At 37.8% G+C, this 13,741-nt stretch overlaps 1 protein-coding gene across 1 annotated transcript in view; it reads left to right on the top strand.

Annotated features, from left to right (window-relative positions):
- FASN1 (Fatty acid synthase 1) overlaps nucleotides 1-13,741 on the top strand; it is a 371,433-nt gene that overhangs the window by 332,665 nt on the left and 25,027 nt on the right. The window contains exon 27 of the mRNA XM_090372546.1: nucleotides 2,847-3,119. Within this exon, the coding sequence (XP_090228672.1) occupies nucleotides 2,847-3,119 (273 nt within the window). The remainder of the gene's footprint in view (nucleotides 1-2,846; nucleotides 3,120-13,741) is intronic.

Raw genomic sequence — 13,741 nt, 5'->3', positions numbered from 1 at the left:
TCCATTCACTAATCTTGCTGTCCTTCTCTCTCTGTACTGATTCCAACAGCTCTGCATCCTTCTTAAAATGAGGCCTCCAGACCTGTATATTTTCCACATCACGATGTGGTCTGACCATTGCCTTATACAATGGGATAATCACCTCCTTATTACTGCTAGAAAAATTCCTGCAGATCACCTCGCCGGTGCCTTGTCTCCAGACACTGTAATTTGCAAAACTTAAGCCTTTCTTTGTAAGGTACATCCTTATAGGATGTATTTTGAAGCAAATGGTTGTACACTCACTTATTGTTCTATATATGTAGCATACTAAAGTCATTTCTCCATTTTCCTGTACTTTTTTTTCACTTATTTATCATTCTATTATTTATTTATGTATTTTGGCTTTTGAGGCAATAATGTCTCTGTAGTACATTGTTAACCCCTTGCCGCCGACAGGGCTAGCCGGGTGGGTAAAATGCCTGCCTGAAAACCCAAAGTTCGCAGGTTCGAATCCTGCCTCAGGCTTGGATCAAAGTACTAAAAAAACCTTTGGAGGTGCATTATGGCCACAGAAGCCAATGCGCCAACAACTACCAAAAAAAAAAAAAAAACCCTGGCCACTGTGCCGTGACGGGCTTTTGCAACTACTGTTATGTAAATTATCATTCTAAGCATTGCAATAAAGATTCTTCTTTACTAAAGATAAATCTAATATACTTGCCTCTCTAAAGCTTGTATCAATGAACATGGTAAACCACCCCTACATAACCCATGCACTCCACTCGTTACCTCCCGTGATCTTCCAACAGGGCATTAGAATAATTTTGGAAAACATTTGTTACCAAGAAAGTTCTTTTTTCCTTTGTTCTTCACACCATGTTGTTTTGTGTCATCTTTTTAAACTTTTTATTCCATTAGTGTTTTTCCTTCTGCTTAGAAATTTGTTCTTATATATCCATTTCCTGAAAACTGTGACAAAATTCCTTCTGTCCAGTTATTTCACCATTTCATTTATCCTTTACTCTTTCCAAAGCAATGAAGAAATCCCAATACTTAAACAATCTCGAAACCTTCCCCTGATCAATGATTGCCAAACTGGTGATATAGTGGCTTAAGTTACTCATTTTTGGACAAATTTGATGGGAAGTTTGAAGAAAAAATTCCCATTTGCAAAAGCTACTGGGCATGCTGTAGCCGAGTGGTTATGCACCTTAGTGTCTCACCACTCGTCATGCTGTAGCCAAGTGGTGAGACACTAGGGTGCATAATTACATGTGCCTTGAGTGATCGGGGTTGGTTCAAGACTGTGACTGCTGAATACAGTGCTGTTTGTTGTATTCGCTCTATCTTATGAACTCCTCTGACTGTGTGATCATCACAGAGTATAAAAAGAAAATTTATTTTTTATTTTCCACATTAGAAATAAAAAACGATAGTTTGTTAGAATACAGTCATGAAAATAAGATCTATTGATTTAAATACGCACATGAGATTCCATTAAAAGTGAATTCAAACTGCGCAAAGATGTGCCTATGCACTTGTGCAAACAGCTTTTGGGTTGTCGGCATATCTGCTCAGTAAGCTTCCACAATAGTATGATGAAGGTATGACAAACTGCAGTTAATGTAATTTTTTAGTTTCATGATACATTATGCTGCCAAATAAGCATTTTGTTTTCTTTTAACTACAAATCAGAAATACAAAAATTTAACTTAGTGCCATTTTGCTAAATTCTCTGTACATAGCAGTTTTATTAAAACACTCATGTACAGGGAATGGTTAATTTGTTAACAGTACATAGAAAGTGACAGCACAAACTTCAGCCATTCAATTTTTATTGTTATTTTTGTTTAATATTAAAATGTATGCAAATTGATTTAATGGAGCACATTGCTCCATTAAAAAATGATCAGTAAAAGTATTGGTTCTTGGCGAAGTGTACCATATTGTTGTTGCTCCTGTTCTAACTACCAGTCCTGGAACAGGAGTGATAGGCAGCCCTTTTTCTACTAGTTTTATTGATAATATGGCATTAGGAATAAAACTTGGCATCCCAGATATTAATTTTCATGTAGAGTTTGCTATTTTTACCTGATGTTAATGATTGAACCTTTTTGGTAAGATTTTAAAAATGTTATAAATGTACCCCCCCCCCCCCCCCAAGAATTTATGGTAGAAGCATTAATTTTTGTTTTTAATTCCGTTAATCATGATTAATGAAAGCTAGTGAGTGCTAACATAAGCTATTTCACGCAGCCAATTGCAGCCGATAGCCATTAGCAAAGTAGTAATCCTTATTACTGTTGCAGTAAAATGATTGCTATATCTGAACATAGTCTTCAGAAAACTTTTCTGTAAATATAAATTCATGGGTTCAGTGAAATCCTTTTACAAACTTTGTCTTACAAACAAAAGTTATTCTAATAATAACATATTGAGTGATGTTATTGATTAGATTCTAATATTCCAATATATTAAATATTCTAATAATAACAGTATTATTTTATATTTTGATAATTATTAGTTTTCTGATTTTATCATATATGAATATGCTGAATTAAAAAAAAAAAAAACACCTTCTGGCACCTTGAAATGTTTCCTTATACTCAGAAAGTGTTTCTCTGTTATCCTTCTCAAATTATTTGAGAATCTGATTTTCCACTCTTAAAATTTTAAGCTGGATAAATTTAAAATTTGTTAAAAAGAAATTACCATTTTAAATGTTTCACATTTCAGTAATTGCCAAATTTATATAATCTGTCATATTTCATATTTAAAAGAAATTATATTTTTCGTATAGGTTTAGAAATATTTCTTCTAAAACAAGTTTCTTTCATTCCCTTACTTTCTGTTGTTCCTTGCAGCAAATACGAAATATTTGTCCAAACAGCCCAGTTAATGTGGTAGGATATTCATATGGTGCTGGAATAGCACTTGAGATGGCCTTGCAGTTGCAGCAAAAACTAGCTTCATCTGAAATTCAGAACTTAGTTTTCTTGGATGGTTCTCATGCTTTTTCTTCTTCATATGCTCGTAAAATAGGAGCAAAATTTTCAGCAGCTTCCCATACAGAAGAAGGTGAAGCAGAAGCAATGTGTGTTATACTTCTCCAGCTTATTCCAATTGATGTACAGCAGGTAAAATATATTAATCATTTTATACTATTTAATCACCTATAGTACACATTTTTGTCTATATGTAAAAATTTATAATGAAGACAGGCATCGTAAACTAAGATAGAAACTAAGGAAATGTTTGTGCAAAACTAGTATGCCTTCATACTGTGACCACCTTTCAAGCAAATGAGGTGGAAACTCCAAAGATATGTGAAATTTGAAGTATAATTTTTATTTAAATGAATGCTTGCTGTAAGCATATCTTATCTTAGACTTGGTCATTTTAAATTAGAGAAGATTGACAGATGAAGTGGGCATTTTTTTTTCTGCTGATGTTGTGTATATATATATTTATAAGCTTGTTTCTTTGTATCATTTGCCACTACTAATACTAAACAATTAATGCAGTACAGAACTAGCACAACTAAACACTTGTTAAAAAGCTATGTTAAAGAATTGCAGAGAGAGATAAAGAAATAATTCTGAATCTATATTCATATAAGTTGTAAAAAAGTATGGTTAGTTTTTCTAATTCTTGTCCATCTCTGCACAACATTAGAATGATACTATGCTACCTTGCTCCAATTTATACAAATTAGAGCAATGTGGCATTGAGGGCAAGTTATTGTCAGAACAGATACTTACTGGAGGAGGTAAGTAAAAATTTATGATGAAGACAGGCATCGTAAACTTAGGATAGAAACTAAGGAAATATTTGTGCAAAACTAGTATGCCTGGAGGAAACTTACTTACTGGAGGAAAACCATTTGGTGTCTGACTGTCCTTGGTCAGAGTTATGATGTAGAGATGTTGGGCTCATGTCAGATTGTATAGCCAGCATAAGGTCTTTCAGAAGAAAGGAACGAAGGGGAAAATAGAAATGAAATATACCATTCAAATGAAAGAGATAAATAGAATGAAATAGATTAAGAATTATAAGGGTTTCTTTTCTTAATTTTAATTTTTTATGTTAATTTTTATTATTTATTTTTTAAAGGTTTCCTTCTTTCTACATTCCCTCCCCACATAGCTGTCACTTTTCCTTATGCTTAACTCTTTTTCTTTCTTGGGGTCCCTCTAAAGGGTTGGGTTATCTAGTTTATCTGAGTAAAAACTGACTAGATATACATTTCCTGTTTCACCCTTATATTTTCGGTTTCTAATTCTTATTTTTACACTTTCCAAGCAATTAGATTACTTAAGGGAAGTAATATTTTTATATTTCATTTTGTTTTTTCAACTGATTTAGCTAATTGGCCTTTACAATTTCTCCCAACACATTCGTAGTTTGTACTTGGAAATGCACATTTATTTTTCTTGTCTAGAATAAATAAAAAATAATTAAAGTATCATGTAATGAACATGCAAGCATGTGTGCATGTTATAAGCTACAGCTCTTCTGTGGTGTTAAATATATCTATTATTTCAAAAACTGTAGGAGAAAGAAATCGTGTAGCAAAGCAAATGCATGTGACTGAGAGAGAGTAGTAGTAATGGCAAATAATGCAAGAAAGCAAACTTATATAGCATCAGCCAAAAAAAAAAAAAAAAACAATTCATCCATCCATACCCTCTCCACTTCGACAAAAACAGTTGGAAGTCTGTTCGAACAACCAACCACCCACTGGTGGAAGGCAAACTTCCGCACATATATCCTGCAACCGTCCTTCCTCAACTTGAATTTATGCACCTTATGTGTGTAGTCTCAGCAAGTGGAAGAATGCCATTAACATTCAACTTACTCAATCCATTCAAGGCTTTAAACACTTCAATCATATCTCTTCACAGGTACCTAGTCTTGAGATGAGATGCTGCAATTTGCAAAACTGAAGCCTTTCCTAGGTAAGTGTGCCATTATATTCCTTTTACTAACCTTGTTGCCCTTCTCTACACCCGTTCCTTCTATATCCTTCCTAAAGTAAGGCCTCCAGATCTGTATACAGTACTTGAGATGTGACCTAACCATGGCCTTATGCAAAGAGATAATTAAGTCCTTTTGCTGCCAGCAAAGTTTCTGTGTATTAATTTCTGTGACAAAGTCCCATGAGCTGTCCTGGAAGCATGTATGCAATGCTCAGAGAACTTAATGTTGGACTACACAATTACCCCTAGGTCTCTTTCATTCCACACTACCCTAAGTGTAGTACCACATGATTGATAACTTACTCTGGGGTTACTTACTGCTACCCATATGCAGTACCTTGAGGTCCCAGGTGCCAAGTGTTTTCCAAGTGATCAAGTGATTTAAAGTGATTATATAGTATGCTTCTCAATTATATTTAATTTATTACATTTATAGTGATCTTTATTTTTCAGTACTTAATAAGTAGGTTTTGCTAAAAGGATCTAGCAAACTATCAGAAAGGAAAGTCACCTTTCTTTTTTTATTATCAAACTAACCACCAACCCTACTAATTTATAGCCGCTGCTTGGTCACTTGGTGGCACCACTCTTGCCTCCTTGTGGTGAGGCCGGAAACCTAGGAGTTGGAAGCTAAAAAAGCAAAACGTGAGTTTAACACTCACATTTTGCTATTTCCAAGGACTTCAGAATAGATCCCACTAAATCCCAACTGCTGAAGAACCAGAAAATACTGCCAAAAGGCAAAGGACAGGCCATTCCAAACCATCACCAACCCCCTTATTCCTAATTATTCACTCCACTGGAGAGGAGACATTAGGAAAGAAATTCCCATTTTTTATCCAAAAAATCTTGGAAGGACTAGCTGGAACACTAAAAACGGTCAACCAACTTTGATTTCAACTAATACTTGTTAGTTGAAACGTCCAGTACCAGACATTCAGAAAAGTTACTGAATGTATCAAACTTTAGAGATATACAAGTAGTGGTCACCCCTCCCATAACACCTTAAATTCTTTGTGTGTATGGGGGGGGGAGCCGACCGGACTAGCCGGGTGGGTAAAGTGCCTGCCTGGCAACCCAAAGGTCGCGGGTTCGAATCCCGCCTCGGGCTTGGATCATAGTACTGCAAAAACCTTTGGAGGTGCATTATGGCCACAGAGGTCGATGCACCAACAACTAAAAAAAAAAAAAAAAAAAAAAATCTTTGTGGGGATGTAATCTCCAAATGGGATCTCTTAGATGTTACTGGAAATCAGCTAGAAGTCTCTTACATGGAAATCGGCAACAAACTCCAAAATCAAGGAATGACGAATGTAAGATGGATTTCTATTCAATGCCAACAAAAGCGCTAATTCTGACGTTTAATACGCCAAAAGTCCCAACAACTGTAATATCAGGATATTTGAACTGCCAGGTAAAAACATATATCCCAAATCAGTTGTGCTGTTTCAAATGTGAAAAATATGGACACTCGCAGATTGCATGTAGAAATACACTGACATATGTCAAATGTGGATCCAAAGGACATCAGATCGAAGACTCATTATCTTCATCATCATCAGCCATTTTAAATCTACTGCAGGATGAAGGCCTCTCCAGCAACTTTCCAGTTCCTTCTGTTTTGAGCAATGGCCATCCATTTACTACCTACAAACTCATGAATTTCATCTATCCATCTATACCTTTGTCTTCCAGGTTTTCTTCTAGCTTCTCTTGGGTACCATTATTTTCTGTTATTTTCCTAGTCCATCTGTCAGGTCGTCTAGCTATGTGTCCTGCCCAAGACCATTTTAGTTCTTTAGTTTTAATAAGAATGTCCTTTACTTGAGTTTGCTGCCTAATCCATGTGTTTCTCTTCTTATCTAACAGTCTGATTCTCAATATAATTTGTTCCATTCTTCGCTGTGTAGTTCTCAGCTTCTCTTCCATTCTTTTGGTGAGTGCCCAAGTTTCACTTCCATAAGTTATGGTGGGGAGTATACATTGGTTCATTATTTTATGTTTCAGACAAACTGGGATATTGCTCTTCAGTATGTGACTATATTTCCTGAATGCTATCCATCCAAAATTTATTCTTCTCTTGACTTCCAGCCATTTTTCATTATTACAGCTAATAACTTGTCCCAGATAAGTATATGACTCCACCTTTTCAATTACTGCTCCTTCAATGATTATTTTCCTTTCTGTGGCATGCTTGTTCATCATTACTTTTGTTTTAGCTATATTCATCTTTAGTCCAAAATCCTTACTAGCTGTGCATAACTGATTAAGATTTTCCTCTAATTCTTTGGGATCGTGGCTTATGACCACAATGTCATCTGAAAATCGTAAATGGTTTAGGTACTCTCCGTTCACATTGACTCCTTTTTGCGACCAGTCTAAACTTTTGAAGGGCATCAGTAAACAGCTTCGGAGATATTGTGTCTCCTTGTCGAACTCCTTTCTCAATTTTAAATTTCCTACTGTCTTTGTCTAGTCTAATAAAGGAGGTAGCACTCTCATATATTTCCTTCAAAATCATAATATATGGGGTATCTATGCCTTGTCTTTCCAGTGCCCGAAACATTGCCTTATGCTGTATCAAGTCAAATGCCTTTTCATAATCCACAAATGCCAGGCATAATGGTGTTTTATATTCATTTGCCTTCTCCATTAGCTGTGATATTACGTGAAGGTGATCCATAGTTGAGAATCCTGTCCTAAAGCCAATTTTTTGTTTGTTTGTTATTTGGTTTTTAGGAGCATTAGCAACTAAGGCCATATTGCTCCGGGGATATGTGGTGGTCATTCCCTGACCTTTCTGCATCCTCTGTATTTGGTGTGCATGGGCTCAAATGCTGATCTAATCAAGAAACATGTGCTACGCACTGCTGCTCCTGCCCACCTGGCTACAGAGGTGCCAAATTATTCAGTGGAACTTTCGAGGATTATGAACTAATTTTGATGATGTCCAGTATCTGATCACAGGGAGGAGTTCGACAAGGAGACACAATATCTCCAAAGTTGTTCACTGCTGCCCTTGAGGAAGCTCTCAGAAGATTAGACTGGTCACAGAAAGTAGTCAATGTGAATGGAGAGTACCTAAACCATTTACGATTTCCAGTATGTGAAAATTGTGGGCATAAGCCATGATCCCAAAGAATTAGAGGAACGTCTTACTCAGTTATGCAGAGTTAGTAAGGATTTTGGATTAAAGATGAATATGGCTAAAACAAAAGTAATGATGAACAAATATGCCATAGAGAGGGATATAATGATAGAAGGAGAAGTAATTGAAAAGGTGGAGTCATATACTTATCTGGGAAACGTCATCAGCTGTAATTAGCATTTACATTAGGAGAGGCATATGATGCAAGAAAGCAAGCTTATGCAGCATCAACAAAAAAAACCCACTTCCACTTCACCCCTCCATTCTTTCGAAATACCCGACTAGCTGAGCCTTAAATTTATTTATGCTATCAACTTCCATGACAAAGGATGGAAGTCTGTTCCACCAACCAACTACCTGCTGGCTAAAGGCAAATTTCCGCACATCTATTCTACATCTGTCTTTCCTCAATTTGAATTTATGCCCTCTCAGATGATTATTCTGAGCAAGAGGAAGAATCCCATCAGCATTGAGCATGCTCAATCCATTCAACGGTTTATACACTTCTGTCAGATCACCTCGCTGGTGCCTAGTCTCCAGACACTGTAATTTTAAAAATTTAAGCCTTCCTTCGTAAGAGTACCCCTTTGTTCCAATCACTAATCTTGTTGCCCTTCTCTGTACACGTCTAGCAGCTCTACATCCTTCTTGAAATGAGACCTCCAGACCTGTATACAGTACTCAAGGTGTAGCCTGACATTTGCCATATACAAGGGAATAATCACCACCTTATCCCTGTTAGAAATCTTCCCGTATATCATTGACAATACACCATGAGCTACTCTTGCAGCTCGTCTGCACTGCTCAGAGAACTTCATATCTGCCTGCACAATTACTCCCAGGTCCTTTTCATTCTCTACCACTGTCATTGTAGTATCACAGAGTTGATACATTGCTCTGGGGTTGCGTTTTCCCATATGTAATACTTTACATTTGTCAATGTTAAACTTCATTTGCTACCTCTCAGCCCATCTGCTCAACCTTTCCAGCATAGTGTCAGTAGTGTCCTTGACAACCCTGCCAACCTTCGTATCGTCTGCAAACTTGGACATTAAGCTTGATATACCATCATCAATATCATTTATAAATACAGAAAACAATAATGGACCCAACACTGAACCCTGAGGGACTCTGCTAATAACATTAGTTCACGATGAGCAGTGTTCATTTATTACCACTTTCTCTCTTCTCCCCCTCAACCACCCCCTTATCCATAGCACCAATTTGCCTCCAGTGCCACACTGCTCCAATTTGTGCAGCAGTCTTCCACGTGCAACAGTATCAAAAGCCTTTCTTAGATCCAAGTATATAATATCAAAGTTATTCCCTGTATCCAGTTCTTTTGTGACTGCATCATAGTATCCAATCAAATTGGTCAGGCAAGACTTCCCCTTAACAAAACCATGCTGTGTCTGAGCTATAACTGAAGTCTTGTCTAGATGATCCTGCAGTGATTCTTTAACCAGTGCCTCCATTAATTTTCCTGGAACAGAAGTTAAACTCACAGGTCTATAATTACTTGTGTCAGCCTTTGATCCTCTTTGTGAATTGAGGTCACATTTGCACATCTGCAGTCTGTGGATACCTTCCCTGAGTCCAAGGAAGCTCTCATAATTATGGCCAAGGGTTTGCTTACTTCCTTTGCTGCCCCCTTTAATATAACTGGATAGATCCCATCCACCCCGGGTGCCTTTCTTGTGTTTATCTTCAACAATTTCTTCTCAACTTTGCTCTCAGTTATTACAAGATTCTCTAGCTTACTGCCAGAGTTGAATACACCTCTGGCATTCCCCTCGCTGAATAACCCTTCATGTGTGAATGTCAATGCAAAATATTCATCTAGTTTGTTGGCTACCTGAGCAGAATCATCAACAGTTGACTCATCGATATCAAGTGGACCAATCTGATTCATTCCCTTCCTTCTAGAGTTTACATAAGTAAAGAATTCTTTGCTGTTTTTCTTTGCATCCCTTGCCAAGGATTTCTCGTGATCTCCGTTTGCCTGCCTAACCTCCTTTGTAACTTGGTTACAGATCAACTTGTATCTATAATACTTCTGCGTCACATGTTAATTTATATGTATCCCATGCATTTTTCTTCTCTGTCATATGTCTCATTAGTTCATCTGACATCCATTTAGGCCTAAACCTTGAACAATATTTCTTAGTTGGTATGTAAAGCCTAGTAGCGGGCGCCTCCGTAGCCAGGTGGGAAGGAGCAGCAGTGCGTAGCACATGCTTCTTGATTAGACCGGGGTTCGAGCCCGTCACCACCAAATACGGAGTATGCGGAAAGGTCAAGGAATGACCACCGCATATCCCGGAGCAATATGGCCTTAGTTGCTAATGCTCCTAAAAACCAAATAACAATAACAAGCCTAGTAGCTTCCAAAATAAGTTCTTTGAATGCTTCCCATTTTGCATTTGCTGTTGGTAACATCATCAGTTGGAAGCAAAAGAACTTATTTTGGAAGCTTTCGATAAAGGAACCTCTAGGCGGCAGTGATCACAGTGCTGAAGTGGTACTTACCTCTTTGAGTAAATCCCACTTCAGCACTGTGATCATTGCCACCTAGTGGTTCCTTTATCTGCAGATTCTTAATACATGAAGAATCACTATGATAATCTAATCAAGAGTATTACTCCCTCTAGTTGCCTCCTGTACATGCTGATGTAGAAAACAATCATCCAATAAATCCACAAAAGCCTTGCTAGTGTGTGAGTGACCAACCCACAAATTCCAGTCAATATCTGGGAAATTAAAATCCCCCATTATAAGACTCTCTGATGTACTGGAACACACTATTTCCCTGTATAGTTTCTTATTATACTCATCAGCGTCATTAGGCCTATAGCACACTCCTACTTGCAATTTTGATGTCCCAATGCTTATGTCACACCAAACTGACTCAACACCGCACTGTCCAGCGATGTCGACTGGCTTCACTTCCTTGGATTTTATGTGTTTCTTAGCTAATAGCATAACTCCTCCTCCCTTCCTATCCTGTCTATCCTTTCTGTAGACGTTGTACTCCCCACATTCCATTTCTGCATTCCTTATATCTGTGATACACCACGTCTCTGATATCTCAACAGTATCCGCCTTTGATGCCTTGAGCAATACCTCAAATTCATAAAATTTATTTACCAAACTGCTAGCACTGGTGTACATGTAAGTATACATGCACCTGTTCTTTTTCTTAGCTACCCTAACACAACCCATGTGTTTACGTGTACCGCAGTGACTACCAGCAGTCTCTGAAATATCCTGCATCTTGTTTTTCAGGCTTCTGCTCATTCCAATACAAGCAGTGCAAGAATCACTTTCACCTCTCCAAGTGGCTACTGTTAATATATTAGTCTTTGTATCCCCCCCAAGCTAGCAGTTTTCCGACCCACCTAACACTGCCTCGATAGCATCAGCAAATATTCTTGCACCCTTTCTATTTAAGTGTATCGCATCCCTGTAGAAGCAGAATTGATCGACAAGGCTCTCATCATGTACTCCCTCCTATCGTGTCTGGGCAGAATTGCAGAACTTTCAAAGTCAACCCTAATTCATGGCTTTTTTCCAACAGTGACCTGTACTTGTTACGTAATTCTCTCGGTCTGCTACTCTTCATATCATTAGTGCTAACATGTACAACTATACCACCTTTTGTGCCCTTAAAAGATAATATCTGCTCTACAACATCATCAACCTTTTGCCCCTGGCAGACATACCTTGGTCCTGTTTCACCTAGAATATTTGGTGCAAGAATATTTGCTGATGCTATCGAGGCAGTGTTAAGTGGGTCGGAAAACTGATAGCTTGGGGGGATACAAGGACTAATAGTTTAACAGTAGCCATAGGCAGAGGTGAAGGTGATTCTTGGAAAACTTCTGTTAGAATAAGTAGCGACCTGGAGCGTGGGGTGTTGGGGGTTTCAGGACGGATGGCAGTCATCCTGAAATAGGTGGGTATATGGGATGTGTTAGGGTAACTAGCAATTGAAGTAGGAGCATGTATGCTTGCATGTATACCAATGTTAGAAGTATAGTAAATAAATTTGATGAATTTGAAGTGTTGGTCAAGACATCAAAGGCGGATATTGTTGGGATAGCAGAGACGTGGTGTCACACAGATATAAGAAATGCTGAACTGGAATTTGGGGGAGTACAATGTGTACAGAAAGGATAGACAGGATAGAAAGGGAGGAGGTGTTATGCTGCTAATTAAGAAAAACTTAAAATCAAAAGGAAGTGCATCCAGTTGATATAGATGAACAGTGCACTGTTGAGTCAGTTTTGTGTGACATAAGCACTGCGAAAGCAAAAATAAGAGTAGGAGTGTGTTATAGACCTAATGACTCGAATGAGTACAGTGAACAGTTGTACAGAGAAATAGTGGGCTAGTAAATCGGAATGTCTTATAATGGGGAATTTTAACTTCCCATATATTGACTGGAACTTGTGGGTTGGTCACTCACACACTAGTTAGAATTTTGTGGGTTTATTGGATGATTGTTTTCTGCAGCAGCATGTTCGAGAGGCAACCAGAGAAAGTAATACTCTTGATCTAGTTATCAGCAGTGATCATTCATGTATTAAGAATTTGCAGATAAAGGAACCACTAGGTGGCAGTGATCACAGTGTACTGATGTGGGATTTACTTAAAGATGTAATTACCATCATAGGTAAAGGAAAGGGTTTTTGCTTCCGTGAGATGAGTACAGTGGTCTCTGACAGTTTTTAAATTCTGTACAGTGGGATCAACTGATGATGTTACCAACAGTAAATTCTAAGTGGGAAGCATTGAAGGAATTACTCGTGGATGCTACTAAAAGTTTCATACCTATTAAGAAATATTGTTCAAGGTTTAGGCCTAAATGGTTATCTAATGAACTAATGAGACTCGTAACACAGAAGAAAAATGCATAGCATGCATATGAATTATCAAGCGACTCAGAAGCCTATGGCAGATATAAGCTAGTGTGTAATCAGGTCACAAAGGAGGTTAGGCAGGCGAAGGCAGATTACGAGAAATCCTTGGCAAAAGATGCTAAGAAATACAGCAGGGATTTCTTTACTTATATAAACTCTAAAAGGAAGGGGATGAATCTGATTGGTCCACTTGACATGGATGGTTCGACTGTTGATCCTGCTCGGATAGCAAACAAACTGAATGAGTATTTTGCATCTATATTCATACATGAGGAGTTATTAAGGTTTGAAAATAGCAGAAGGTTATCAAATTGTAGCAGGATACTTAATGATTTTGTAATAACTAAAAGCAAAGTGGAGAAGAAATTGTTGAAGTTAAACATAAGAAAAGCACCTGGGTGGATGGGATCTATCCAGTTATATTAAAGGAGGCAGCAAAGCAACTAAGCAAACCCTTAGCCATAATTATGAGAGCATCATTGGGCTCAGGGGAGGTTCCCACGGACTGGAGATGTGCAAATGTATCCCCAATTCACAAAGGCGATCGAAGGGTGACACGAGTAATTACAGACCAGTTAGTTTAACTTCTGCTCTGGGTAAAATAATGGAGTCACTGTTAAAGATGCATTGCAGGATCATCTAGACAAGACTGCAGCAATAATTCAGACACAGCATGGGTTTGTTAAGGGAAAGTCTTGTCTGACAAATTT

The sequence above is a fragment of the Mastigoproctus giganteus genome, chromosome 4 (genome assembly GCF_048544385.1).
Source record: "Mastigoproctus giganteus isolate SK-2022 chromosome 4, ASM4854438v1, whole genome shotgun sequence".
Classification (NCBI taxonomy): domain Eukaryota; kingdom Metazoa; phylum Arthropoda; class Arachnida; order Uropygi; family Thelyphonidae; genus Mastigoproctus; species Mastigoproctus giganteus.
Note: the sequence above shows the minus strand (reverse complement) of the source record. Positions and strands in the feature narration are given on the sequence as shown.